Source organism: Podarcis bocagei (assembly GCF_964188305.1).
Source record: "Podarcis bocagei genome assembly, chromosome: 7".
Classification (NCBI taxonomy): Eukaryota; Metazoa; Chordata; class Lepidosauria; order Squamata; family Lacertidae; genus Podarcis; species Podarcis bocagei.
The window spans coordinates 40287286-40311923 of NC_138132.1; the positions used below are offsets into that span (position 1 = coordinate 40287286).

Below are 24638 nucleotides of genomic sequence, written 5' to 3' on the forward strand. Positions count from 1 at the left end.
GTGAAAATGTAGCGAAGCCTTTGAAGTGAACACTCCACAGACTGGCTACCACCAAGGAATAATCTCCTCCCAACAACCTGTCATGTTTCAGGTGGGTTGCCGTGGGTGGGTGGCTGCCATGTACAGCTCTCCTTCCCATCTTGAGCAACTGGGAAGGAGGCCAGATCAAGCCACTCAACGCAGAGTGGGTAAGCCATCTTACCCATGAAAGGTCATGTAGAAAGGAGGCGTTCAGGGCAACCCTTTTGGGCACCAACTGCCCCTGCTTTGCACAGGAAGGAGCTTGGGACAGACAAGCAAGACAGACAGATAGTCCTGTGTGCCAAGAGAGAAGGCAAACAGGTTCCATTATTTGTTTCCTTTCCCACTGCTGGCATTTTGATACGAACCTCAGTGTGTTTGTTGAGATGGCTACTATGCCCTCTGGACACTGCTCTGAAGCAAAGCCAGAGGCAAACTCCAACGTTTCATATGAGAGGGGTGTTAAGTGGAAGCGGGATTGATAGGAGTAACTCAGCCAAGAACGGCTTGACATGGCCAGCACCTGGAGCAGGAGGAAAAGAAGAGAGAGAAAACTCAGGGAGAGAACAGCAAATGGGACAGAGCAGTTCACACCTCTGGGAACCAAGCTGGCTGCCTTCTCCTCCTAGCAGCCCACAATCAAAGGTTCTGTTGGCAGGGCAGAACTAATTACAGGCTCTAGGAGTCCCCAAGCCAGCAGCATAAGAGAAGTTGTGAGGGGGCCAAATTGAGATTCCTGCATTGTATGGTGTTGGACTAGATGACCCCCAGGGTCCCTTCCAGCTCTACAGTAATATGATTCTGAAGGCCACAAGCCTGGCTACTTTATCACCAACTTTCAAAAACACCTTGCACTCTGTAAATCAGGTGCAATGACTACAGCAGCAAGAGCCAGGCAAACAAAGGACATTGAGTACTTCCTCCTTCTTTAATGGCCCCCTCCCTTTCCCACAAGCAGCTAAAATAAGCAGGACCCAGAAGCAGGCCAAGATATTTCCTTTCCCCTGGCCTCATCAACACTCTTGTTTGCTCCCTCACTCACACCCCCATCCAATAGCATGTATTTTCCCTCTGTACCAGACGGTAAACAAGGAATTTAGTTGTGAACTCATCCCACCCCAAATTTCTAAAAGATCTTAGTCACCAGATTCACAGTCCTCCTGAAGTTTTTGCTCCTCCCCCTCCAGCTTTTCATGAGTGCACTCCTCTGATTCCCCGCTCACTCACCGCTTCTTGGCCTTGCATCCGGACTCGGAAGAGCTTCACAGGGCGCGAGCCCAGATACCTGGTCCTTGTGTCAGAGAGGTCACCAGTAACTGGATCAAGGACAGTTCGGAGAAGCACACCGTTCTGGGTTACAAGGGCAGATGAGCAAAGCAAGGTGTGGGGAGAGGGACAAGGGCAGGCAGAGAGAAAAAGAGGCACCAGATTAACTCGGAATACCAATGTATCTTTAGCTCCTGACTTCGGAAGTCTTACTATTTCCAGGTTCTCTCTGGCATGTACAAAATTAAGTACAACACTGCTAACAAAGCTGCTGTTTCCTCCTTTAACAAACTAAGAAAAGGCTTTTTTGTGAAACAGCTTAAAGTGTAGGCTACTCCCACTTCCCACCTAAATACAAAGACCCCTGACCCGCTGGAAGATGAGCTCTAACACTTCCACCCTCCTCCCTGGCAGACAGAAGGTATCCTTCACAATGGGATCAGAGTCTGCCTTAATCAAGCAGGAGAGGGCTCCCTTCCTCAGGAGCTCTGGAAGAGTGAAGAAGGTGGCAGGAGGGACGCAATGTTCCATTCTGGCAGGCCTTCTGAGAGGGTATGTGGAATGGGTCTCTATAGGGTTGTACGAACTCAAGAGTATGGCTTCCTACACAGTCCAGTCATATGCAGCAAGACCTGGTCCAATCCCATATATTGAGGATCTAGCAAAGGTTCTCGGCAGTAACTGCTTACCTGCAAGCCAATGTTCAGGTACAAGAAGCCAATCGAGCCACGCTCTCCCAGTTCATCCTGCTTCTCAGCTCCACCCATTTCCACAATGCACAGTGATTCTGGCTGGGCAGGGAGAGCTTGCATACTCAGCGGCTGAAGACAGTCCTAAGGGATGGAGAAGGAAGACACCATTACTAAAGCAGAGAGAAAGAGCAAAGCATAACACATAAGGTCTTTGTTGCTACCCTGAACCAATTCAGACATCAGGTGAGGAACTGTAAATGGCCAGATTCTCCTTTGTACAAAAATGCCTGGCACATTTGAAGGAGAAGACTAGGCTGACCTGCCAATTTTCTATGTAGGAGGGCATTCAACCACATCCCCCAGCAGTCTGAAGAGATAGACTGAAGAAGCACATGGCAATGTTGATTATGCCAACCAGCTCAAAATGTTTCTCCATTTGGGGCAATCTGTGGGAAGATTCATTTCATCTGAGGAAGTCTTTGAAGAATCATTTTTAGCTCTGGCCTTCTTTCAGGCAACCCAGTATCTTCCAAAAGTTTGGAATACAACTCCCATAATCCTCAGCCAAACTGACTAAGGCTGTGGTGAGTTGTAGTTTAAACCATCTGAAAGTCACCAGGTTGGAGAAAGCTCGTGTACAACATACACCTTGATTATTGTGAACTGACCTATTATATGGTCACTGAAGCATGACCAGAGGTTTGATGCTCCTTACTGGCATCAAGTCCTTTGGAATGCCTGAACCTTCAAATTAAGAGGCAGGGGTATCAAAAAAAGAAGGGGAGGGGAGAGAAAGCAACTGCAGTTTGGGTTGGGAAAAGAGCATGCTAGAGTTCAACTGGAGTCAGCTAAAACTGGAAGACATATTGGGGTACTGGAGGAGTAAGCCCTGCCTTTGGGGTTTCTGACGAAGCACCAGCAGTTGTATTGCCCACTTTATGAGTCTGCTTGCTTCCAATATGCTCTCCTTTCATATTAGATAACAAACCCAAGTCAGTCTAGTGCATTCTCACATCCAAAGAAAGGAAAGCCCTGCTAACTACCCCTGGAATTTCCTCTCACTCAGGTTTTTTTTTTGGGGGGGGGTTAGTTTTGGTTAAAATACTTTAATTCGGGTCAGCAAAGACTTAGCTACAGGCAAGCGACTCTCAGGAAGCACTTACAGAGGGGTCGAGGGAAATGATGCGCACAGTGTTGTCTACCAGCCCAACAGCAAGGAACCGGGAGCGCTGCTCTCCTGGGGGAACATTGGCCAAGCTCATGCACACCACATCAGCAGACATCTCCTTCCGCTCTGTGTATTCATTCAGCTGTCCTGACTGGTGTGGGAAAAAGGCACAATGGAGGAAGGAAGTCACACCTGGATTAGCAGAACCAGACTCGTTTCAGATCAAGAGCTGTGCAGTAAATTCTTTGAACCATGTATGATGACAGGTGACCTTGCTTGTTTGAAGCCTGGAGCACTTTGAAGAACACCAAGTTTATCAGAGATAAGCTGGTCTTAAAAAATATGCCAGTCTCTGTAATGGCCCACCAAAGCAACCCCCGAACACCCACCCCACCCAAATGGCACAAATCACCTGAATGTTATCCTGCACAAGAACCCCTGAAATGAAGGAAAGCGACATAAGGAGCCCAATAATGCTGTGATGCAGTTCTCATTTGTTTCCACTGCAAGCCTAGTCTGCAAACCCTCATGAAAGTCACACCTCCCTCCAGCTAAGCTCACGTACCGGGTCCATCTCAAAGTAGACCAGCTCTCCCCCTGTCAGTGCGATCACCACTTGTCTCTGATTCACAGCACATTTGACGATGGTTTTCTTCCCTGGTGTTTTCCACTCATTAACTCTTTTATCTGCTCTGATGTGCCGGATGCCATCAGGATAAACCTAAACAAATACAGAAATAAGATGCTGAGTCAGTCCACCTGACAGGAAGTGCCTTTGCTGTTCTTTCCATTATTAGGCTAGCCTTGCAAGTCAGTTCACAGAAGTTATCAGCCTAGCCTTTTAATTTTTTTTCCTAAACTGCTTGCTCACATACAGTTTTTTACTGTCATTTGGACACACCAGAGGTCAAAAAGGGAAGCAGAAGAACCAGCACCTCTTATCTGGTTTACAAAAGCTTACTCAGCCTGCTCATCTGTAACCCATTTGCCACAAGTACGTGGCAATATTTCCATGCCTACCTATACAGCTTTTTAGTTTGCAAAGTGATCTATAATCTTTGTCTCATTCACACAACTAATTTCTGCTGTTCACCATCAAGTGCTCTCATTATATCTAGCTGAGAGAGGGCAAAGTCAACAAACAGCAACTTGAAAAGCGCCACCAAGGTAAATGATCAAGATTCCACAAGCTCCTATCTACCTTTAAAAACAAAACAAAAATCACAGGGAATATTAGTCTATGCAACCAGTTAAAATAATGCAGTAGAAGACTAAACGTTTTTTAGTAAGAGCGGAACACCAAGGGAATCTTACTTTGAAAGGCTCTTGAAACAACCCTTTCCCAACCTTAAAGGTGACCTTATCCTCTAGCCAGTTTGTAGTCACAACTATTAAATTAGCTACCACCACTCCATCCATGCCAGGAGAGCACCACAACCAAACCCTCTCTCCTTGCATTTCTTGAGAAGGCCAACGGGCCTGGCTGCAAAAGGCAAGCAGAACACAAAGAGGTAAAAGGCCCCTTACCTGTACCAAAGCATCATCTCCCAACAATGAGCAAGACAAGGTGGGCGTAGTACCAAGGAAACCTGAGTCTGTAACCTCCTCTACAGTTTCTCCGATAGACAGTACCAGGGTGGCATTGACGAAGGACACAATGATATAGGCATCAAATTCATCTAATTACAGAAAAAAGAAGACAGGTGCCAATATTTAGAAGGTCAAGAAAGAGGTTTGTAGAACAACTATGGACAACAGAAACTCTTCACAAAGGCTACTACAGTTATTTCCATCATCACCATCACACACAAGTTCATGACAGGGGGCAGCATGGCCTTCAGACACTTGGACCATGGTAAAAGGAGAAGAACACTCAAGGCACAAGGAAGCTACAGCTGTGCAAGAAGTGTGGACCTTCTTTGAGAGCCTCCCCCCCCCCATTTATATCATAATCACATCTGGGTCAGAGTAGAACTGGAGTAAAAACAGTTACTTTCTCTCCTCCTAACCACAAGAAAATGATCAGACAAGACGTTTAGACGTTTGTGCCTGCAGCCAACAGAACAGTTTGTTCTCATTTGCTCTCTCTAAATTACACACACGAACACAGCGTATCTGTAAAACAAAAATTGTGATGTAGATCAAAATAAATCCCACAGGTTAATAAAATACACCAACCCAGACAATGTAACTTAACTAAAACATGAGATGCAGCTAATTTAGTTCTTTTATAAATAAAAGATGGAGTTGGCAGGAGGGATAACAAAACAGTATTATGAAAACAATGAACTAATGAAGCAGATGGAAGCTCAGAGAACAAATGGTTAGCAACCTCTCACAGCTTTTAGATCTTTCCACCAGAAGTTAATAGTAAGAAGCCACACACCTTCTTTCCACATTCCAGAAAGAAAAAACCCCAGAATGCCACTGAACTATTAAGCGCCAGATTGAGGAATCTGAGTCAGAGCAGGCTTTTGCAGAGCTAGAGAAACTTCTATGGCTTCACAGGTATAAATTGCATTGAACCATCAAAATGCAAGATTAGAAGCCACTAGAAAGAGATATGCCCATGGTGGCAAGATGCCCACCACTGGATCAAGATGCTCTTCTCTTTGCATCTTCCCACAATGGAGCCCTACAGGAGCTCCAGGTCAAGCAGTTGTCCTCCCTAGAGTTCAGGCTTCCACAATAGATGCTCCGCCAAGCTAAGCAGTTGGCCCCTTATCTCTCTCGCCCTGACCTAGCCACTGTGATCCATGCGACGGTCACCTCCAGACTGGATTATTGTAACTCGCTCTACGTGGGGCTGCCCTTGAGACTGACCCAGAAACTCCAGCGGGTGCAGAATGCCGCGGCGAGACTCCTTACGGGGTCTTCGCTGCGAGATCACATTCACCCGGTGCTATACCAGCTGCACTGGCTCCCGGTGGAGTACAGGATCAGGTTTAAGGTGCTGGTTTTAACCTTTAAAGCCCTATACGGCCTAGGACCCTCGTACCTACGGGACCGCCTCTCCTGGTATGCCCCACAGAGAAACCTATGGTCTGCAAATAATAACACCCTCAAGGTCCCAGGCCTCAGAGAGGTTAGGCTGGCCTCAACTAGAGCCAGGGCCTTCTCGGCTGCGGCTCCAACCTGGTGGAACGCTCTGTCACAAGAGACCAGGGCCCTGCGGGACCTGACATCTTTCCGCAGGGCCTGCAAGACAGAGTTGTTCCGCCAGGCCTTTGGTCAGGGTGCAGCCTGACTCCCTCCTCTGGCAACCTGCACAGAATTTTGTTTAATCGGTTGCCATCAATTTGATTTTAACTAATTTTATAATGAAATATTTTTAGAACGCGTTATTATTTGATTGTTTATTTGATTGTTGTTAGCCGCCCTGAGCCCGGCTTAGCTGGGGAGGGCGGGATATAAATAAAATTTATTATTATTATTATTATTAAGTAGCAAGTCCGGTTTAGTTACCAGCAAAAAGACCAAGGGGATTTCTTGTTCAAGGGGCAGAAGGGAAAGAATTTGGCTGCAGTTTTATGGAAATGAATGGGGACAAAAGGGAAGAATTAAACAGCAATACTGCCAAGGATGGAGATACCAGGGGGGCAACATGGATTCAAATGAAGTAAAAAAAAAAAAAAAAGTGGGGCTGAAGAAGAGACTGTAATGTTAACTAACATAGTGTCCACTCAGCTTGGAAATGGGTACATGAACACTTTCCAGTTGTCTTCTATCCATAGAAACAAAATAGCTTATTCACAGGTTTTAAATATAGTGCCAGAGATTACACAGGATTTAGACAATGCATAGATATGTTAATATGAATTGTAATTGGCTGTAAGTCGCTTTGGGTTGCCTTGGGAAATATAAAGTGACCAACAAATTTAATAATAAACAAATAAATATGTAACATTTTAACAGACACTTCACTGTTCAGTTTCCTCACATTCACTCTGCCAATGAAACCATTTAGAAATTACCACTATAGCAGAAAACATTTCCCCTGCTGGTGCAATTCCCAGTAGCGATGCAAATACCCCCCAAAAGAAAGCCCTGCAGGGACACGGCCAGTTAGGGTAGAGAATACTGAGCCAATGGCCCAATGGTCTGAATGGATACAAAGCTGCTTCCGTGTTCCTGTCACCTATGCTTGTGTAGCTGCATTCCACGTTAAGCACTCTCCAGCTTGGCCTTTTACAGGGGCAGCACACAAATCAGGATCTTAGGCTGTATATTTCTTTTCATCTGTAGACCACCAGCTTCAAAGAACTCAGATATGGAAAACAGCCATTCTAAAGAGTTAAATACCAACAGTGGACGGGTCCACCAAGCTTACAGCCAATCCTGTGGAGGCAGCAGGCAAAGGAACAAGCAACTGAGCAACTCATATAGGAGGGCTCTAATTAGTTCAGCTTCAATGTCAGAAACTAGATATAGTAAACTTGTAACTTACATATATTTAATTTGTGCAAATTCAGCTTTATGTGCTTGGCAAATAAATTAAAAGGGGGCAGGCATCTGTGGGGGGGGCACTTTCACAATATCCTCCAACATGTTTTGACTATATGTGATTTTGACTTTCAGTGCTATCCCCAGAATGTAAACACACACACCCCGAATAAATTTCAGGCTTACTGTATAGCCTTTACCAAACTGGTGTCTATCCAGCTGTTTTGGGTTGCCGCTCCCATCAGCTGTGCTGGGGAAAGCTGATAGTTCAAAACAGATGAGAGGGCCCTAAGGCTGGCAAAAGCAAAGCCATTCACACTTTTACTTGCTGACCTGTGTGGAACTCACTCCCACCTCAGTGCAGAAGTCCATGACATGTGCTCCACTCTGTCACAATAAAACCTAAAACCGCCACCCAAGTCCTCCACAGACTCCTAACACAGTTCCAGATCGAGACACTCAGGTGCTCAGATTCACCCACGTCATAAGCTGGATTTGACTGTAATGGATGCACAGGGTTCAGCAACACAGGCAGCAAGGCTTCCTTATTCACAAAGCACCCCCACTGTCTATCAGGGTTCCCATGAAGCTTCATCCCTCGTGTGCTTCCCCCACTCTTTTTATCTACACAATTCAATTTACCCCTTTTAAACACAAGAAACAAATCAATTATATGGAAAATCATAGTGTCCGAATAGTCAGAAGTTCATCATGGACTAGATTGTTAACAGTATCATTAGCACTGGGAATTCATTCACATACATTATTTTTTGTTGAGATTCCTTTCTTGTTGTTGCAGAAGTAACGTGTTAGATCTAATAAAGTGCATACATGGCTTTCCTAGCTCAAACTCTCTTGGAAAAATTCAATGAAACTTATGCCCAGTGTCTGGATGCTCCATAAAAGACAGCATCAGCAAAGTTTTGAGTGAGGGAGGGAGTGATCACAGCAGCACTTGAAGATCACTGTTTAAAAGTTGCAGATATGCCCGTGATCTCATGCCTCTTTGCAAGCAGATTTTAACTGCTGCATAAGCTATGCTGTATTTAAATTGTTGTGTAAGTCATTTTGTGAGCAGCAGTGAAATGGTAACACCACACCAACTTCCTGCGAAAGGCAGGGGAAAGAAGTCAAGCCAGAGAGGAATCAAGAAAGGCAAGCAGCACCTTGTTTTCTCCTTCTCAGCACAGAGCAAGGTGAGGCCAACAGGGTGAGTGAGCAGAGACAAGGTCCATCATATGTCAACAGCGCATCAGAGACAGCTGCCTGTATTGTTCATTTTGTAGCCAGAGTGGGAACTCTGGTAAGGAACCAGTTACTAAACCCAGAACTCTGAGGTGTAGAAGGATATGGTATAATGAATATCTAGACTTTAACATCTCTAAACATGAACTGGGTCTCCCCCCCCCCCCATTAACATACTGGAATGCCCAGGACCAGTGGGCAAGAACAGATGGCAGTTCCTTACAGTTACAGGCATGTGAAGCTTAACTTTATCTTGCGAAAGGCCCCAAGGATGTGGAAAGCAACTGGACAGTAAAAGCCAGTTCTTATCCCAGGAGCTCAGGAGAGGGCTGAGGACTCAGGTGGTACTTGAATACTGACTTCTTACATAGTTTGTTGACAGAGGTGTTTGCAAGAAAAGTAATTTAAAAAGAGCCTCAAAGTTGTGCCTCTTCCTCCCCCCCTCCAGTTACAGCCCTTGGCTGTAGGTACACACCTGTGGGAGGGGATCAGCACCTCCACCACCAGCCACCTGTGGAAGAAAAAAGAAGGCTTGGTATTGGTAGTAGCAGGGACCACATACCAGCCGAGGTTAGTTTTTGCTTGGAAGGGGTTCATATGGTACACATGTAACATGAGAGAATGCAGAACTTCAGAAGCACAAGCCAGACACAGGCAGGATTACCACATTATGACCAAGTCAGTTTTGTACTACTGGCCTGGTTTGCACACAAAGTGAAGTCATTGTTTGTTTGACCATGTATATGGCACAAGTTGTACCACAGATAATAAAACAAACCATGGCTTTCTTTTCCCAAGTTTGGTTTCTTTTCAAGCTGATCTTGCCACATGTCTTTGTAGCTTGGTAGCTTGGTAGCTTAGTGAGGAGGTGGTGAGATGGCCAAAGAAATAGTGATTGAGGAAATGTGGTGGATTCATACATAATACCAAGCCGTAATTAAAAGCTAAACAAGGTTCCAAAGCCAACAAGAACCCACGGCTTCAAATTGTGGTTTGTTGGCAGTAAACAAACCATAGTTAAGCCACTGGGCAGGGTACAACCCAACCATGGTTTAAGAAACCATGGCTTAGCATTTTTTGGACACCAAGCCATTGCATTAACACATTACATGGCGAAAACTGGCACACACCTGGTTAGAGGGAGCCATTAATAAATACTAAGTGCATCAAACAACCTTGTGCATGATGCAAAACTGAACCAGTAAAGCTATCCTCCTGACCAATGTATTCTACTCAATCACACTGTAACGTGAGAGCTGGGACTCACTTGGGTCACCCAAACATTTATGAGGCACTGAAGTCCACATATAATAAATTTATTTTCACACATGGAACAAGTTGGATGGCCATCTGTCATGGATGCTTTAGCTGAGATTCCTACATTGCAGGGGGTTAGACTAGATGGCCCTTGGGTCCCTTCCAGCTCTAAGATTCTAAATTCCACTCCATGAAAAACCAGCTGCTGTCTGGGAAAAGTCTCACAGGGGCATTTTTCCTGACCACCAGCCATGTGAATGACAAGCAACCCTTGCAGGTCAGGAAAGCATTTTCAGAGCAAATCTTGAACTGCTGAAAATACAGAAAGGCTGATTAAAACAGGTCCTGGCTTTCCAAAGTTCTGTGCTAGCTAGACAGCTGAGAACAGCACGGATGTCCTGTCTGAAGACCATACACACTTTTGACTCACAACAACACACACACACACACACACACACACACACAAAAATGAGGAGCAAGGGCCTTCAGCAAATGGCAAATGCAAGTCAGGAGGGGTACCTGGTTATTTCTCAGACACGCCTTCAGGGAAGGGCATTACAACTTCCCCTAATTCCAAAAAAGCACAATACTCTTTCATGATTAAGCAAATGATGTAGTATGAAGAGTCATAATTGTGCTGTCCATGGAGCTTTTGAGCGAAACAATCATGTTACCACCATAAGCCTAGGATTGTGCATTAAGGCCTCTTCTTCTTCCACAGACAGGTCAGGATCTATTGCAATAATACACCCCAAGACAGAATGTCCCAGGACAGCCGCCCAGGTTCATTGCGCCAGCAGATTCCAGGAACACACAGAAGGTGTAGTAGCACATAAGATACCAAAGGCTGTACGGCAAAGACAATTCCAGTGAAAGGCGGGGGTGGGGGCTGAAGGAACACCATGAGTGGTAATGATCATGATAATATAGTACGAGACACCAAGAAAGGCCACAACAGTGAGCTTCAAAGGCAACACTGCCAAGAGAGCACTGAACAGAATGCACTACATCCATAGCAAGAGGGGCAACAGCACTGTCAGTGCTCCTGTTCTCAGCAGGGAGGGGCTCCTAAAAACCTACAAAAAGGCAGACTTTCTCTCCAAGTTGGCATGTGCAATTTTCACACAACATTTGTGCTTACTCCAGTTTAAGAATGATAGTCATAATCCTGAGGCGGGTAGATGCTCTCCAGGCAAAGACAGCTGAACCAAGAAAGGTGACTTGTAGATGAACAATGAAATTCAATGTGCCATTTACCGCTGCATTTGCATCACAGAAGACTTCCTACCTTCAACATGCCTCCTCACTGTCCATACAGCATTGGGGTTACCAGGCAACTCTGAGACGGCCATTTCAGATACCTAGAGAAAGACATATTTTATTAATGCTAAAAAGCTTAAAACAGAGCTTTTCTCCACCAAATAAAAAGGACCTAATTATTACTATTACACAGGAGAAAACAAAAGAATTATTCTGTCCTTCAACCACTATAAAAATGCTTTACACTGAACCCAACCACTGGAAAATCTAGCTCAGTATATTTCTCCAAAATCCTTTTTAAGCAGGAGATTCCAGTGATTGAACCGAATACCTTCTTCACCCAATGCACATGCTATTTATGACTTCTTATCACATTCTCACACAGTGCAGCAAAGGTGATTCACCTACCTGGCTCTAAAATCCAAACAAACTGTGAGATCAGTTAGGCTGACATTCTAGCCCAGGCATAGTCAAACTCGGCCCGCCAGATGTTTTGGGATTACAACTCCCATCATCCCTAGCTAACAGGACCAGTGGTCAGGGATGATGGGAACTGTAGTCAAAACATCTGGAGGGCCGAGTTTGCCTATGCCTGTTCTAGCTCTATTCAGGCATTACAATTTTCAATCCAAGCACACGGGTCAGCTTTCCCCGTACATGAAACGGCTTTGCACATTATTATTAACATTTATATACCGCTCTATACCCACAGGTCTCAGGGCCCTCCATGTTCAGTAACATTGCTTTTCCAGGGCTGACAATTGCAAGGAGGCTTACAACTACCCTTGAAACCTTCCCACTCAATGTAGGGTCAGCATGTTAGGAGTTGACAGGAGACAGGGATGGTGAGCATGGCCCCACACACTCCTCACATTCTGATTTTTGTTTAGGCATAATGCAGTGCCTAGCCCCGTGTGAGCCCATGAGATTCACAGCTGAGTGTTCCCAGCCCCCACCTGAACCACTCCACCACACTGGCTCTCCATCCTCCATCTTGACTACATTCAGACTGGGATAGAGGCCTATCCCAGCCCTGCCATCCAAATCCTTTAACAGGAGACACTAGGGGCTGAACCCAGGAACTTTTGCAGAGCATGCAGTCGATCAGGACATATCCAGGGCAGCCCTAAACCACCCATCACAAGGTCCCTCAGCTTCAGAATACACCAGTGAATCCATTCTCATCTAACAAAAAAGGTTTCACCTAAGAGGAAGATCCAGAATGGCTTTGCTCTTCATGTCCTGCCCTTCTTACCTCAAGTCCATGTCTAAGGACCCTCAGTGACGACCGAGGCCCCCTCCCACAGGCCACATATAACTGAGGGGTGTCTTCATTAGCCAGATCAGCTATCTGCACAGAAAGCAGCCAAGATGCAGGGAAAAGAGAGGAAAAGTGACAGGTTGTTCGATTAAGATCAGTTATCACTTTCAAAGCATCATAAATAGAGCTACAACATTTTACTCCCATTTGCATATGTGATTGCGGCAAAGGTTCCCACATTTGCCACTTGATAAACTGGTAATCTGCGTTAATAACTAATGGCAAATGACATCAAGTGGGGAAGATATTCCCCTGAATTAGTCTCACGATTGGAGCAAACTTTTATGGAAGAGCTCATCTTCCAACCTTTTACTCCATGTTTTTCAGATTTCAACTTTTCGGATTTCCCTTCAAAATTATATCTAGGCTTTTTTTAATATATATATTCATTAAATTTTCAACAAAAATAACAAACAACAACACAATAACAACCACAAAGAAAATATATAAACAATATCAAATCCATAAAGTGGGATTCTCTGAACCCATGACTCTCCCACCCCGTTCCTTTAGTTTTCTTTTCAGCTGCATTATCATCTCTACTCCAAATTATTATTTTTTACCTCAGATTTCCTGTACTATTTCTTTAATTTCAAGTATTTTTAAAATCCTGCCAATGTATTAACCTGTTTACAATACTTTTGCAAATACATAATAAACATTTCCCATTCTTTTTTAAATTTCTTGTTGTCTTGATTTCTGAGCTTTCCAGTTAGTTTTACATTTCAGCATAGTCCATTAACTTTGGTTTGCCAATTATGTAGGTTTTTTGAAAGGCTTGCAGTTTTGTGAGGTATTTTAAAGTATTAATTTACATTTTGGTGTTTTGTATAAAATTACCTTTTTATAAATCAGGTGCCGCAAGTGGCTCCCCCAAAGGGTTTTTGTTTCCACTCAAGACCTCCAATATTTTAGGCCTTTTTTAAAAAAAAAACAACCTACTGCTTCCATAGACCCCCCCACTGTCATGCAGGATTGGCAAAAAAAATGTGGCCTTCAAGCCATCCCTCTCCCAAATTTCACCTTTAAAAAAAAATTAAAATTCTGACTGCTCCCACTGGGAGTGGGCTCTCTCCTGACAAAATTCCCTCCCTTCAGATAGTCACTTCTGTAAAAATGCTGCAAAATGACCTACAGCTGGCACAATTTAAGAAAATAATATGCTAGCCCACTTTGCAAACTATTGGGGGCGCATAAAGTGTTAAGTCCTGGGCCCCTAACAAATCCTGTGCAAAATTAAAAGTGGCAAAATTCAGAAGAGTGCAGTGCACTGGATACAACTCCCACCAAGTCAGACACTCTCTCATAGGGGTATCACCTCCTAACTTACAACCCAAAGTAGCAGCTGTGAAAATAAATGGTGGGAAGAGGAGGGACAGGCATGTTGCGCTAAGCAACTCTGAGGAAAAGTGAAATACAAACATGACAAAGAACTAACTCACCCGCTTTGCGTTTCTGATCTAAAAGAGTTTTGGAGACTTATACCATTTTTGGAATTATTCTCAAGGTCTAGTGGGCTATGCAATGTCCAGCATCAGAGGTCAGCACAGAACCCAGCAGCTTGTCACAAGCTATGGGACAAAGCACACAGCGTACCTGACAACACAAGATGGGAGACAGGCTGTCCAGTTCATCCACCAGCACCAAGTTCTTGAGAGGCCGAGGCTGGAAAAAGAATGTGTCTCCTTCCTCCAACGGCATGGCAGAGGAGAACTCTGGCTCCTCATCATCATCCCCCAGATGAGCAATCTGATAGAGGTAGCTGCAAAGAGAAGAGGGCCACTTCTGATGAAACTGGACCGTTTCCTCCCCACCCCAAGCTTTGCTATTTCAATTATGTCCAAGATGTAGGGCTGCTTGCTGGAGAAAACACTTTGAGGACAAAGGAGAGTAGCTGCGGGGCCAAGTTTAAGATACATCTTCACTTCCTTATTTGTCTATCTCAGGAGTTGTCAACCTGGTCCCTACCGCCCACTAGTGGGCGTTTCAGGATTGTAGGTGGGCAATAGGGGGTTCTACGGCACAAACTGAATCCTCCCTCCATCAAGCACTGGTGGGCGGTGAGGAAATTTTATGGGAGTCGGAACTTAAGAGGTTAAGTTGTTCCCATGATGCCTCAGCATTCTGACGTCAGCTTTGGAAGCTGGGAGGAGTTTTCCTGTCTGTTCCTCTCGGGTTTTGAGAGAGAAAGACGCAGTTTGCCATGGCTGCGAGAAGTCCTGGAGTTTTCTGAGAAAATGATGAAATAAAGAGCTGTAAATGGACATTACTGTGCTCTGTGTATTTGTCGGAAGCTACGTGAGTTTCCCGCTGTGTGTTTACTCTGCTGGGCGTGCCTGGAAGAAGCAGATTGCGCAGCAGTGGAAGCGCGCCGGACCGCTGTAAATCAATTAGCAGGTCAAGGACTAATCAATAAATCTACAGGTTATGGACCCCGTAATTACCGCTTGTAAAGCTGTCACTGGAGGCTGCCGGAATGTTTGAAGTTTGCGTTCGGATGGCAGTGGAGTTGACGAAAGCGGAGGCCTGGATCTGAGGCAAGCAGCTAGCTGAAAGACGCAAAGGTTTGCCTGTGCTGAATGCAGCAGTGCTGAGAGCAGCAGGAAATCGTTTCTCCACGGAGCAGGAGCCAGAGGAGCTGGTGATTTGTGAGTACAGCTTGGGGCACCTGGGGAGAACGGGAGACCATGGCAGAAGGCCACGATTCATATTCCGTACCTTTCGAAAAATTGGACGGAAAGAATTGGCAAGAATATAGCAGGAGGCTGAAGGCATGGCTGGTAGCGAAGGGTCTTTGGGAGGCCGTGCAGGGACCCCCACTTCCTACACCAGGGGCTCAAGCTACAGCAGCTGAGATAGCAGAAGCCCGGAATCTCCAAAGGAGGGAGGATGCTTGCCAAAGTTAAAAAGGGGCAGAATGATCTCTTCATTCTTAAAACGTCTCTGGAGGGTGAGGGGAAGGTTGAGAAAGCACAAGCCCTGCGTGCTACAATTCCCGCTCATGTGTCATGTGCCCATGTTTGGCATGCTAGGACAGCTCATGGTTCTTTAGAAGAACTACAGACGCTGCCTGAGGTCGCCAAAGGTTGTCACATTGTAGAATGTGGATGTGCAATAAAATGTGAAGCATGCAGGCAGGCAAAGATAAAAGGGTGCAGTTACCCAAAGGTGAAGAGGGTAGCCACAAAACCCTTTGAACTGGTTCACATAGATCTGATGGGTCCCGTAAAGGAACCAAGTCTGGGAGGGTCAAGGTTTCTGCTGACGATGCAGGATAACTTTACGCAGAATACCTGGACTCTTGGGCTCAAATCCAAGGAAGAGGCAGCTCAGCTGATCAGAAGTTGGATTGAGGAGGTGGAACTAAGGTTCTCCACCAAAGTGCAAGCAGTCACAAGTGACAGGGGTGCTGAGTTTACAGGATCTGCTTTGCAGAAGTTCTTTCGCAAGAAAGGGATACGTCACACAGTGACTTCACCCAATCAGAGGGGGGTGGCAGAGCTCCGATGTGAGGCTCTGGTGCAGGCTGCAAAGGTGTTGCTGGGAGATTCTGGGTTGCCACCAAAGTTTTGGCTGGAGGCAATCAGGTATGTGAGCTTCACCTGGAATCGCACCTACAATCCAGTGGTAGGTGACACACCGTTTGGTTTGTTGCATGGCAGGAAACCCCAGATTCATTTTCTGCGCAAGTTTGGGTCGGAAGCATCTGTGCCAGTGCCTAAAGTTTTGCAAGGGACAGATAGATCCAAGTCCCGAAAAATGATCTTCTGTGGGTATGAGCCAGCAGCGCGTGCATGGAGGTTTGCGTTCCCATCAGGTGATCAGAGTAAGTTGCTGATCAGCAAACACGCTGAGTTCTATGAACAGGATGAAAGGTCAAAGACTCCTGTCAAGCGTGATGTTCTATCAGAATGTCTTTCTGATTCAGAGCAGAAAGATTCTGAGGGGGAGGAAGGAGAGGCTGAGTCTGCTGATGACGATCAGGTCACTGACCAAGGTCTGGAGCAGGGTGGGGCATCTCCACGAGTTGTAAAAAGAGAGGCCAAGAGTGAGCCTAGTTCTCCAGTAAGTGTAATGGAGAGGATTCAAAGACGCTTTAAGTCAGAGGGGGAATCCAGAGATGCTGAGGACACACCTGCTGGTGATGGTGAGTCAGGGGAAGCATCTGAGTTTGTGCCCAGGCGATCCAGTCGCACAAGGAAGGGTATTCCACCTGAAAGGTATCAGGCCACAGGTGCGTGGGTAAGTTTCGCACAGTGCGAGTCTGATGGGTATGTAGATGATCCACAGGTATTGTCAGAATGTGATGCAGAGGGGGTATGGGAGTCGGAACTTAAGAGGTTAAGTTGTTCCCATGATGCCTCAGCATTCTGACGTCAGCTTTGGAAGCTGGGAGGAGTTTTCCTGTCTGTTCCTCTCGGGTTTTGAGAGAGAAAGACGCAGTTTGCCATGGCTGCGAGAAGTCCTGGAGTTTTCTGAGAAAATGATGAAATAAAGAGCTGTAAATGGACATTACTGTGCTCTGTGTATTTGTCGGAAGCTACGTGACAGTTTCCCGCTGTGTGTTTACTCTGCTGGGCGTGCCTGGAAGAAGCAGATTGCGCAGCAGTGGAAGCGCGCCGGACCGCTGTAAATCAATTAGCAGGTCAAGGACTAATCAATAAATCTACAAATTTTACCATCAAGAAAGATGCATTAGTGGGCGGTAGGTATAAAAAGGTTGACTACCCCTGGTCTATCTGTAGAAAGGGCAAACAATACAATATGCTCTCTGCCCCAGATCCTTTCTCTCTTTCTGTGAATAAAATATCACACCATGAGCTATATGTGTATAGACGTGTTTGGGCCTCACTGGCTAAACAAATCCAAAATTTTATCCCAACATAATAACCCACAACACCCATGCTTGCTGTAAGATTCTGAAAACAGGACACTGACACACTCTTTGATGAAATTAGCAAGATGAAACCAACCAGGCAGGCCATGCCTGTGGTTGGTCGCAAGGGTCTGATATTCGGCCACAACTTGAACAATTTCCAGATTTAGAGAAGGAAAGGCAGTCAGAACTGCATGTGTGCTTCGCAGAACATCAACAGCAGTACCAAGCATAAAAATTCAGCAACCCTTCAGAAAGAAGTCAGAGATTTCACTTACTGGTTTCCAAACTCAGAAGCCACAAAAAGGAACCCAGTTTTCAGAACACACATGGCAGCAGCAACAGGAACTGTATCAAAGTACTTGAGTCGAATTTCTGTTACCTGAAACCACCACAAATGAGTTACTGCTTGAGCTGGATGTGAAAGTTCACACATCACCCATTCTCCCTCCCTTCCTCCCCCTCACACACAAGCAAACATTTCTCTCTCTCTCTCTCTCTCTCTCACACACACACACACACAAACAAGCAAACATTCATGAACACAGCAGGAGACGTACCATGTCCTCATCAGTCTCCAAGGTGATTTTGAAGATGTCACCCTGCTCAGTCTGAGCCAAGAAGAAGAACATAGACTTGGTCTTGTGTGTAGCAGAGCAGACAAAAATCATGCCTCTTTCAGGGTCATCCAAGTCATTCTGCCAGAAAGAACAGCAAGTCAGACTCAAAGGCAGAAGCTGCCCTAATGGAATCATAGCTAGAAATCACCTTTGTTAATGGCTTCCCCCCTACGGCAAATATCACCCCTCTTTATAGCAGCTTTCCCTCACTGCTTCCTTCCATTCTGGGGAAGTTCTTCTCTTGCTAATCCTCCTTCCTGGGCCCTTCTGGGTTGCTGCTCCCGACCCCTCCATCAAGCCACTTCCCTCGCTTCTTTCGCTGGGCCTTGCAGGAGCTATAAAACTCACGATCCCTGGGTCCAGCTCTCCCTCCCCCCCACCCTCACATATCAATTTCCAACATGATCTATTTATTAAATTAATTATATCTCCCAACTCTTGTTTATTTATTATTGTCAAAGCACCTCAAGAGACCTTACAAGTAAACATTAAAACATAAAATTTAACTACCAACAAAAAGAACAGACAAAGCAATGGTTTGCAGTGGAACAAAAACATGAACCTTAAAACTGCAGCTCAAGGGTCTCAAACACCCTCTGAAAGAGGACCATTTTTAGTTGCTGCCTGAAGGCTAAAGCAACAAAGGAGACTGTACCCAAACTCCACCAGACAGCCCTCTCTCAGTAATGTCTCTGACTGTCTAATACAGATTTGCAATTTAAAAACCTCTAGACAGTGTCTTCTGTGTCCTGCACAGCACCAAGTACGTAATCACCAACAATGCTTGATCAGAAAGAAATGCCATCTCCACAATATGCATCAGAGAAGAGACATCAACTCATCACATCAAGCCACAACAGCGTTTTCACTTTCAGTTTACAATTAGCAGTACTTCCATACTTAAGTAATAATTTCTATCATAATAGTTTCAGCTACTAGGAAATTAATATTTTTGTGGCTGGTCCTATAATGAGCCACTCTACACCCGGGTTCGCGTCTCCGCTCCTCCACATGCAGCTGCTGGGTGACCTTGGGCCAGTCACACTTCTCTGAAGTCTCTCAGCCCCACTTACCTCACAGAGTGTTTGTTGTGGGGGAGGAAGGGAAAGGAGAATGTTAGGTGCTTTGAGACGCCTTAAAGGGAGTGAAAGGCGGGATATCAAATCCAAACTCTTCTACTCTTCTTCTTCACATAGCTCAGGCTGAAGACTAGGCACCCCTACCCTCAAATGACCTGCCTCCATCACCAGCTGCTACTACTGCTAGCCATCCAACTGGGTCCTTCCTCCCATAAAGCAAGGATAACCCAAATGCTCTCCATGGTGCCTATCTCACACCTTGCTCAGAATAAGGCACAGTGGGCAAGATCACCCTGCAAAGTGCATGCGTTGCTGCCATTTTGCTGTGATGAAAGTAAATACTGTTTAAGAGTATTTTCCACAGTTAAGACAAAGTGGTGATGGAGTATGAACTTTCTAGAGCAACCTCATCCACAATTATTGCAAAGTCTACCAGTACAGCTGCTGGAGGTGGCAATGGTGGCCTGCCTGCCTGCCTGGCTCAGGCAGCACAGTCCCTTGTGGACTCTTCAGATATATTGTTACATAGATTCAAATTCCTAATGGTCCCTAAAAGTCTTAGCAAGATAATGAGCATTGAGAGAAATTTGGGAATTTTGCAAAATCATAAGTCAACCTTTTGCTGCCAGCTCTTACTAGCTGATATGGAAAAGGAGTTAACAAGTAAGGTGTGGCATGGGAAGACCCACTCCCCACTCCATGGAAGCCCAAGTTCACTAAGGACCTCAATGAAGTCTACATAGCTTTGTTAATAATGCATTCATCTTCATACAAATGCTGCGTTTTCTGGCCAAACCTGAAAGGTGAACCATTTTTTCAGCTGCCCAGAGAATGCTACTGGGATACTCCTTTAGGGTGAAAAAAGCTACAAGATCCTTACCCTTCTTCTGGGAATGGGACATCGGATATCTGGTTGGTCACCAAAGTTTTTGTAGGTGATGTAGTTTTCAGAACAAATCAGCACTCCACTGGGACCATCAGAACCTCCAGGGACTGACGAATAAAAGAAACATGTTGTAAGAACAACATAAGTTTCGTCTGGTTCTTGCGGAACTGATTTACCCAAGGTACACTTGAGAAAAAACTGCACGTTTGCCACCATTTTCAGGCTGAAGAGAAGTCTGTGTTCAAGCAGAGGAAGTGAAAGCAAGAAGGGACTTGCAAATATTCAGTGTTTCTTTCAACAGCATGACCCAACTGGGTAGCAAGCCAGCTCTCCTACTCTGGCTGCCCCTCTGCCAATCCTGCCCTGTCCAGTATTGGCCTGGCTCCCAGACTACTTGGTAGTAATGTATTCGTGTTTGAATGTCTGCTGCAATAAGACAATGTCAAGGTTTGGGCTAAGGTGCAGACAATCACCAGGGTAGCAAAGAAAAACACAGGAGTGAGAGGGTTACATATGGTGAGCTTTCATGAATCTGATGGTTTCTGAGGTCTCCACTTTTTAACCTGCTTTAGGTTTCCAATGTAGAGCATAGAGTGGAAATACTTGTTGCACTTTTGTAAAGCATGGCACAAAAGCAACTATCAAGGATATGTACTTTTCATTCATCAAGTATGGCTTGAGCCTACAGAAAATGTGCATTTGTCTCAAGCAGTTCTCTTTCTGACATCTTAGGATAATGCCTTTTCCCTAAAAGGACTGGAAATGGTAGCAGTACCTGTAATGAGGAAGTTGCCATGTTCTTCCAAGGGTTCACTGTATTTCCTGACAACATGGTTCAAACCCAGATCTAACTCATAAAATGTCAAGGTTTGCTGGGTGTTGGCTGCCGCTTCTCCTGTGGGGTCATTGTCAGCTTCCTGTGGAAAACAATACATGTACAATACACTAATAAATTAGTGTCATACTCTGCCTCGTAAGAGAACATACTTTTAGATGCATTTTTAACGTAAGCTGTCCTGGAAATTTCAACTGAAGAATACTATATAAATGTTCATAATAAAATGAAAAAATTAAGAGTAATAAAGCAGACTGAAAAGGTTTGCCTGCACTGTAAGTGAAGGTCCCAAAAGAAAAACTGCCATGAATAAAAAATTTAAATATCCAATATTTCAGAAACTGATTATTCAGTCTGCCACCTGCCTGTTTATCTGGTGCAGCAACTGACCCTATTGCCACAAAATCAATGGAACGTAATATATAAGAATTACTTATAAAAATTAAAATTATGTTTTGTTCTTTGTAAACCACCCTGTGACCATTTTGGTGAAGGGAAGTACAGAGACCTCTAATATAAACTTATAATCAAACTAACCAATAAAAACACCTCAAAGCACTTCAAGAGACATCCATACAACTCCTGTCTTACAGTGCCTGTCCCACATGTATCCAGAGCTGACATAACTTAAATAACAAACACACATTCTCCACCTGCCTCCCCAATTCCTCTACTGTTTCCCTGTGTCTGTTTTAGAATGGAAATCTCTTCAGTTACAGGAATATATCATACCGGTGCATAAATGACACTATATACACAACAAATAGTAATACTGTTGTTGTTATTAATATGCCACTAAGAACAAGGGACGCAGGTGGCGCTGTGGGTTAAGCCACAGAGCCTAGGACTTGCCGATCAGAAGGTTGCGGTCCCTGCTCCTGCCAACCTAGCAGTTCGAAAGCACATCAAAGTGCAAGTAGATAAATAGGTACCGCTCCGGCGGGAAGGTAAACGGTGTTTCCGTGCGCTGCTCTGGTTCGCCAGAAGCGGCTTAGTCATGCTGGCCACATGACCCGGAAGTTGTACGCCGGCTCCCTCGGCCAATAAAGCGAAATGAGCACTGCAACCCCAGAGTCGGTCATGACTGGACCTAATGGTCAGGGGTCCCTTTACCTTAAGAACAAACTACTAGTACAAATTCAGGTGAGGTGCCCTCTGATCTTAGGCTGTGTTCTCTCTAAGCCCAAAGTCAAGGACTTGGGCACCTTTGGAGAGCACTTGCTCTCCGCAATCGCTTGCTTGCCCACCAAGGCCTGTTTCCCTCCTTGCCCTTCTGATCTGTTTATGTACTCAGTCATGTGACTTGCCTAACTCTGATAGTGGGGACCTAACCCATGGTTGCACTGGAGGCCTCCTCCACGCCATCCAGAGAAATCTCTATTTTGCTGTATTATGGAGAATACAATGAAAGACAGCTTATTTATAAGAAGGGCATACTAAGCATATTGGAGAACTTGAAGATGGACAGTTGACTTTGTTGACAAAGGAGTCAACAAGGTGTTAGTTGCATTTTTTTAAGAGACACACAAACAGTTGAGCAGGGAAGAGTCACCAGAGAGACGAATTCCTCAATACCTCATAATCCATTTCCAGACAGGCAAACATGGGATTTTCAAACCCCACATCTACTCCAACTACATGGTAAACCAAGGTGTTGGCTTTATGCGCTTCTAATGGGGAAGAAATTGTGAGTCGGGCTGCGGCATCCCTGTTCAGAATGTACACTAGCTTCTGCTTCTCAATGGCACCTATGAAGAGATAGACAGAGAGAACATTAGGAATACAGAAGCAGAAGATGTCTGCACTTTAATGCTTAAGGTGCCCAATCCCTACCCTTGCATAAGCAGGCCTTGCAGCCCTCTCAAGGCACAGCAGTTTTCCCCTGCTACTTTCCTGTTGGAAGAACCAGTAGTTGCATTCAGATGTAACACTAAACCAGTTTAACATCAGAAGTTGAACAACAGCAGGACTTGGGTTTCGCACACCCATCCTCTTCTGGACTACAAGAGCCATAACTGCCATTGTCATAGTGCAGCCCCATATAAAGGAAAGGTGGCATTAAGGTAGCTGCATATGCTCTTATAACCATGGCAGTGGAGGCTCACCTGAAGACACCTTTTTTCTCATCACAGGATGGTAAACAATTAGAAAACCATGTTCAACATTCAATGTTTTTACAGATCCACTTTAGCTACTAAGATTTGTATCAAACCCCAAAATTACATTTCAGCTTTAAAAAAAATGGCATGATGCATGCAAAAGAAAATGGGCATTTATGATGAGAACCTGATCAGAATTGGATCCAAATGTCTCCATGTCTTATGTCAGAGAAGAGACATGAATTCCTAATCATCACTTCAGGGAAGAGAAAACTGTTGCACCAGATATATAGGGCTCAAGTGCTTTTCTTCAAACTGACACCCACAGAAGGCTCCACTTACACCCCATTAATCAAACTTAGCTAGTTCAGTTTTCTAATTCAGTTTCTAGTTCAGTTTTCTGCAGTCATACACATAACCACATCAAGTACCAAATGGGTAGCAGGAAAGTATTTTGAATTATACTACATTCCAACAAATTCTTCGTAACATGGAATCACCCTGATTGGCTGAGTAAATCTAGCTGGAGTGGCTAAGAGTATAAACTGGGAATCCCTGGTCTAAATATCAACTCAACCACAAACTCACTTAGATAGCCTAAGGAAACTCACAACTTCTCAGTTCCCAATTGCAACACAGATCTAGTTGCACTGGGATCGCCAATAAAAGCACTTTTGATTGGAGCAGTTTCAAAACCTAAACCAAGGATAGAAAAACCAACCAATGTTTCTTATCCAAATCATTTCTCCCATTCAGTTATTCAACATTATTACACAGCTACCACTGAAAACAACCATCCCAACTTACTGATCATGACAGCTCGCCCCTTAGGATCCACAGCCAAATACTGTCCAGGAACAATTCTGCGACAGCCACTCTTGCCAAAGGTTTCCTGGTGAATCTTCTCAAACACATTTTTTGAGGGCTGATATTCCAAGATAACAATGCGACCTGAATCACTGCCCACCACAATGTAGTCTTTGGTTCCACCAGTTAATCTGAAGGCCATGAGAGAACGAATGATTCCAAAGACTTCCACTGTCAGCAAAGTATGAACTTTTCCTGTGTTCGGATCAGGACGAAGCAACTCCAAGATTTTGCCTCGAGAAACAACAATTTCTTGTTGTTTGGTACCTAAAAAGAAAAGAAAAACCTGATCAGTCGAAGAGGAAGATGGCCAAAGCATCAGCACTTCTCTATCAAACCTCCCATTGCTGCTTACAAATTCAAAAGTGCCTTGTAGGTTTGTTTTCCCTACCTGAGTTGTGACCACTTTTTAGAGAGAACACATAAGTAGTCATTCTGAAATTGTGATGCAGACCAGAAATCAGAATGCCAAATCTTGAATCAGAATTAGAGGTCAACAGACAAGTTGCTTACTTTTCAAAAGCATATTGCTCTGCTATGATGTGTGGCCACTTAACCCTGCCCTTCCTTGCCTTTTGATAAGCCAAGGAGAAAAGTGAATGTTGCAAGCCTAACCACTGCCTGATGTCTGAAGAGGTTCAGAAAACTTAGTTTATTTGGCCCAGAAAAATATGACAAAGTTGAGATCCCATATTCTACAAGA

At 44.8% G+C, this 24638-nt stretch overlaps 1 protein-coding gene across 4 annotated transcripts in view; it reads right to left on the bottom strand.

The window, feature by feature from the left end:
• The window catches only part of SF3B3 (splicing factor 3b subunit 3), a 35386-nt gene that overhangs the window by 9243 nt on the left and 1505 nt on the right, over positions 1-24638 (bottom strand). For all 4 annotated transcript variants that reach the window (XM_081199955.1, XM_081199956.1, XM_081199957.1 and 1 more), the window contains exons 3-17: positions 23876-24202; positions 22545-22717; positions 20910-21051; positions 20129-20241; positions 18110-18247; positions 17828-17931; positions 14270-14435; positions 12608-12703; positions 11381-11453; positions 4675-4826; positions 3713-3868; positions 3143-3298; positions 1977-2120; positions 1249-1371; positions 390-544 (exon numbers count right to left, since the gene is read on the bottom strand). In XM_081199955.1, the coding sequence (XP_081056081.1) occupies positions 390-544; positions 1249-1371; positions 1977-2120; positions 3143-3298; positions 3713-3868; positions 4675-4826; positions 11381-11453; positions 12608-12703; positions 14270-14435; positions 17828-17931; positions 18110-18247; positions 20129-20241; positions 20910-21051; positions 22545-22717; positions 23876-24202 (2218 nt within the window). The remainder of the gene's footprint in view (positions 1-389; positions 545-1248; positions 1372-1976; positions 2121-3142; positions 3299-3712; positions 3869-4674; positions 4827-11380; positions 11454-12607; positions 12704-14269; positions 14436-17827; positions 17932-18109; positions 18248-20128; positions 20242-20909; positions 21052-22544; positions 22718-23875; positions 24203-24638) is intronic.